Genomic DNA, 5000 nt, shown 5'->3' on the forward strand with positions numbered 1-5000 from the left:
GTTTGCGCAATAGATGCTTTCGTAGTCCACAATACAGCATGATTCATTTAAATGTGCTGGTTTATTTGGAACACCCAGTACTTTTAAGTCAGTATAGGTCACCAAAACTATTAATGCACACATATAATATATAATATTTCACAATAAATACTTATACCCCACCAGAGTCATTGAAATATGGTGCTTAATTTGAAAAATCATACTATAAAAGTATCAAAATATTGTCACCTTGCCAAAAATGGCATTTTGCTGAAACCAAAATCTGTTAAATATATTATTAATATACTTAAACAAAACACTTTACCCCACCAGAATATTTAAAAACTAACTGCTTTTAAGTGTATTATAAAAACAACCATAGCCGTGCAAAACCTGACCAAAAATACCATCTTGGTGACACCAAAATCTGTTAAATTTTAAATAAAATAAATCTGTTAAATAAAAAGTTACTTTAACACAAAATACTTGTACCCAGCCAGAATCATTACTTAAAAAATAAATAAATAAAAAAATAAGTATTTTTAAGTCAGTATACTATAAAGAGTAGGAAAATAGATACTATAAAATACCACGTTGCCACCCAAAATCTGTCAAATATACTATTTTAATGCACATGTATCATATATAATTTCAAGATAATTAAAAACAAAATTCTAGTATCCCACCAAAATCATTAAAAAGCAGTAGTTCTATGTCAGTGTGCTAAAACAATGAAAAATGTTCAATCTTGGTAAGACCAAAGACTGTTATATCTGCTCTTTTAACACAAATGTCATGTCTGATTCTGACAGCAAGTACTAAAACAGAATATTTGTACTCTACCAGCTTCTATACATCCGTCGATGGCCTGTGTGTATTTCTCCAGCGCGTCCCCAAACTGTCCATTTTTGAACAACATATTGCCCTCGTTTTTGAGCCTGGCTAGTGGAGGAGGAAGGGCCCCACACGGGGCGTCCAGATTACAGCTCTCCCCGGCAGTGCCACTGTGCGCCGGACCAGAGCCCTGAGGCTCATCCTGGCTCTTGCCGGGTAGAAGGGTGCCATTCACTGCTGGGCTCTTCCCTTGGACTTCCTTTGAGTTGGCTGTGTTGTTTCCATGGCTCCTCTTGTGCCCCGGGGTCCCAGGTTGAGAGTGGGGGCCCCCTCCCTCTCCGTGACCGGGGGCCTTCTTCTGTGAATTCCCCATGGCTGCCCTCAGTCCCTACCACAGTACAGCTAGCTCTCGTCCTCACACACACTCATACACTCTCTAGCTCTCTTCCTGTTCCCTGCGCAGACTGAGGCTGAGCCACAAGCGGGAGGACACGCCTCCTGCGGGGTGTACTGTGACATCACACGAGGGGAGGGGCTGCGGAGATGCTGCAGAGTGGGGGAGGTTTTCTGTGAAACAGCAGCTAGGGGAGTTCAAACGGCCCTGCTGGATTTCATCGTGCAGAAAATCAGCTGCAGAGCCCTTCAGCTGACACTGCTCAGGATCTCTGCGCTCTTGAAGTTTACTGTTCGTGTTATGGCTTCTGAAAGACTTTATAATGTCATTTCTGGGCTGTCAAAATAAAGCTCATGCACTACCGGACTAAAGTTTGGAATAATTAGAATTTTTGAGAGTTCTGGAAGAAAGAAGTTTTGTATGCTCACCTAGGCTGCATTTATTTGATCAAAAATACAGTAAAAACAGTAATATTGAGAAATATTATCACAAATTCTGTTTTAATATATTTTGAGCAAAGCTGAATTTCCAGCACCGTTACTCCAGTCTTCAGTGTCACATGATCCTTCAGAAATCATGAAAATATGTTGAAAAATCAATCATTTTGCTGCTCGATATTTTTTGATTAGATTTATTTCAGGATACTTTGGTGAATAGAAAATTTAAAAGCACTTATTTGAAATAAATATTTAGCAACTTTATAAATGTCTTTACTGTCTCGCTCAATTTTAATGCATCCTTGCTGAATAATAATAAAAAAAACTGGAGTAATGATGCTGAAAATTCAGCTTTACATCACAGGAATAAATTGCTTTTTAAAATATATTACAATAACAAAGGGTTATTTTGAATTGTAAAAATATTTCACAATACTACTGTTTTTTTACTGTATTTTTCATCATGTAAATACAGCCTCGACAAGCATAAGAGACTTATTTAAAATGTTTGACCACTAGTGTAACTGTTCATTGAAAGAAAAAGAAAATTGATTTTGTGCTTATAACAACAGTTATTCTGTTTAGCCATTTCAATTTTGGTTACAGTAACAAATTTTGCAGGCTACACTCTTAAAAACAAAGGTTCCAAAGGGTGTTTTTGCAGTGATGCCATAGAAAAACTATTTTTGGTTCCCCAAAGAACCTTTCAGTGAACAGTTCCTAAAAGAAGATTTAAAAAATCTAAAGAACCTTTTTTGACTATAAAGAACCTTTACTGCATTTGAAAGGTTCCATGGATGTTTAAGGTTCTTCATAGAACCATTGATGCCAATAAAGAACCTTCATTTTTAAGAGTGTAGTAGGCCTAAACGTTTCCCAGACACTCAGAGAACATATAAAGGTTTAGGATTATGAATCTGTCCAAATGTTAGCAAAGTTGTGATTCTGATCATCTGAATTGATTTGTACAGATTGTCAGATTCGTTGTGCAGTTTTTGCATCTATTAAAGCACAAGATTTTTTTTTCTCCCACAAATCATGCTGGATCACATGATCATCAGGTTTCGCACAAACTTGTGGAATCTACTATAAAACACTACAATGACACCAAATATTATTACATTCTTTAATTTACATTTGCTTTTCAACAGGAATTCATGTGATTTGGTGAAAAAATTCCCCACGCAGATTTCACAACAGGTTCACAAGTTGGTCACGTAAAATAGACCCATCTATTTTGCTTGTGACATTTCGGTAATGTAACCGCACCTTAATGATGGCTGATAATATCTCAATTTCTAATGGAAAACATCCTAAACTTCAAGAACAACAAACTACTTGATTTGAGCAGGGTTTACACCAAAAAAAAAAAGTTAAACTGCAAATATAGAAAACATCCACTCAAGAATTTTTTTGTAAATTGTATTTGACTCAATTTAGCTCCATTACTGCCTATTCACATTGTATACATGCATTTACACAGATAAAAAAGCTAATTCTAACAGGAAAACAGCAGATTCAGCTCATCGGGCATCAAAAACAACCACTGGAAACAGGAGTTAAGGGAAAATATAATGAACACAGAAAAATAAAAATTAATAAAATCAGATTAAAATGTAAACATAACTATAATTAGTATGGCGCATATATATATATATATATATATATATATATATATATATATATATATATGGAATAATTATTGGAAGAATCAAAATAGTAGTTCACCGCAAAAAATATCATAATTTATTCACCACCATATGCTCTATGAAATCATATTTCATATGTCCACATATTTCTGTTCTTCACACACCAAAAACCACGCTATATTTGACATTATTAACAGCAATTGCCATTGATTAGACATTTAGTGATCAAACGGCATAATAGGAAACCTACTTTTTGAATTGAATGAATGAAAGAACAATGATGAATGAATTGAAATGGTCTGTTTTTCACAATAAAGTCTTAATATAACTTCAAGCGACTTGGAAAATAGCACATGAGTCAGATGGACTTCTATGTTGTTGTTTTTTAGAGCTTTACAGATGTGGTCACTGCATGGAAAAGAGCAGATTACAAGCGCTTTTTCATAATGTTACATGGAAAACAATGTAATGCGTAGCATACGATGTGGGTTATGGTTTGGAACAACATGAGGGTCTTTTCTTTTAACCAGGAAGCATTATTTACTGAGAAAGGATACATCTTTTGGTCCTCTTCTTGTACATGATTCTGTAGCCGCACTCTCTGCATCTGATGGGGTCTCTGGCCTTGATCTCATTTTCTGTATGACACTCTGAAACACAGGGACAGACTGCATTATGGGATCTTGTTTGCACAGTTATACAAAAACATGATTATCAATGACTAATACATGAAACACATGACATAAAGCTGTAATTACCTCCACAAATATAGATCATCGGCTGCTGTTTAGGAGGCTGAATGTCTTTCTGAGAATCCATGGCCTGAAATTATTTATTATAATGATTAAACATATTCTTAAATTACTATATATATAGTTACATGAGCTAGACGTTACGCTAAGAACCCATATGAGATTTATCATTACAACTACGCATTATTCCTCATATTCATATTAGACACAAAACCGCCCAATATTATTTTTAATTTAATTTATTAGCAATGAAACATTCAACACATTACCTTTCACGCGTGAGTTTGCTATAAAACGCTGTCGGCATCCACGCATGCGCAATACTTACAAATAGACATCACAGTAACAAACGCTGCTATTGGGTGAAACGAATGATTGACAGGAATCGAACGCCTTTAAAACACTGGTGGGCGGGGCTTATAATTTCACGCAGGGGACTTTTACTTCCTTGTGTTTTATTCAGATCATGGCGAAAAACTTCTGAAATCGCGACGACGTCGTTAAGCGTATATTTATCAGCAACCGTGCGTAATATAGAAGTATATTTAATTAATTTAAATGTTTGAAAATGTGGCTGTTGGTAATACGTCTTTAGTACTGCAATTAAAAATGGCGTTACGTATTATTATTATTATTAATTATTTGTACAATAGTGTTATAAACATTTAATTAATATATTATTTTTGTTTGTATCCCTGTAATGTTTTTCTGTGTTGTTGACCTCCTCAAAGCCGGAAGTATTGAGTCACAGCAGCGGCGGCGCGCGCCAGTCAATGTTCATGTTTAAGGTAAACCTGCTCAACTTAACTCTCAATATTGTGTTCTGCTGTTATTATGTAAGTACTGTTCAAACATGATCGTGCACAGTTTATATTCTCTTCTTCACATTATGAATATTAATGCGTTACTGTCAGTTATGATCCAGCCTCACCCTTTCAGTTTCTCTTTATTATAT

At 35.2% G+C, this 5000-nt stretch overlaps 3 protein-coding genes across 3 annotated transcripts in view; 1 reads left to right on the plus strand and 2 right to left on the minus strand.

Annotated features, from left to right (window-relative positions):
- Positions 1–1279, minus strand: part of spag1a (sperm associated antigen 1a) — a 17830-nt gene extending 16551 nt beyond the window's left edge. Inside the window, exon 1 of the mRNA XM_079442129.1 lies at positions 823–1279. Coding sequence (XP_079298255.1) covers positions 823–1186 — 364 coding nt within the window. The 5' untranslated portion in view covers positions 1187–1279. The remainder of the gene's footprint in view (positions 1–822) is intronic.
- Positions 1280–2757: 1478 nt separating this feature from the next.
- Positions 2758–4377, minus strand: polr2k (RNA polymerase II, I and III subunit K). Its single transcript, XM_079441505.1, has 4 exons — positions 4315–4377; positions 4052–4115; positions 3851–3943; positions 2758–3190 (listed from the first exon to the last, which is right to left on the minus strand). The coding sequence occupies exons 2-4, from the start codon at positions 4110–4112 to the stop codon at positions 3168–3170; spliced, it is 177 nt and encodes a 58-aa protein (XP_079297631.1). The 5' UTR covers positions 4113–4115; positions 4315–4377; the 3' UTR covers positions 2758–3167.
- A 70-nt stretch (positions 4378–4447) lies between these two features.
- Positions 4448–5000, plus strand: part of parp10 (poly(ADP-ribose) polymerase family member 10) — a 14236-nt gene continuing 13683 nt past the window's right edge. The window contains exons 1-2 of the mRNA XM_079441906.1: positions 4448–4569; positions 4777–4833. The gene's annotated coding sequence lies outside the window, so the exon portion shown is untranslated. The remainder of the gene's footprint in view (positions 4570–4776; positions 4834–5000) is intronic.

The sequence above is a fragment of the Barbus barbus genome (genome assembly GCF_936440315.1).
Source record: "Barbus barbus genome assembly, chromosome: 19".
Classification (NCBI taxonomy): domain Eukaryota; kingdom Metazoa; phylum Chordata; class Actinopteri; order Cypriniformes; family Cyprinidae; genus Barbus; species Barbus barbus.

Bases quoted from the DNA above. Each gene is read 5' to 3' on its own strand.
- polr2k (XM_079441505.1), bottom strand. From the start codon at position 4,112: ATGGATTCTCAGAAAGACATTCAGCCTCCTAAACAGCAGCCGATGATC. The intron at 3,944-4,051 runs GTAATTACAGCT...CCTGTGTTTCAG, and splicing joins GATGATCTATATTTGTGGAG to AGTGTCATACAGAAAATGAG. The intron at 3,191-3,850 runs GTATCCTTTCTC...TCCTGTTTCCAG, and splicing joins CAAGAAGAGGACCAAAAGAT to TGGTTGTTTTTGATGCCCGA.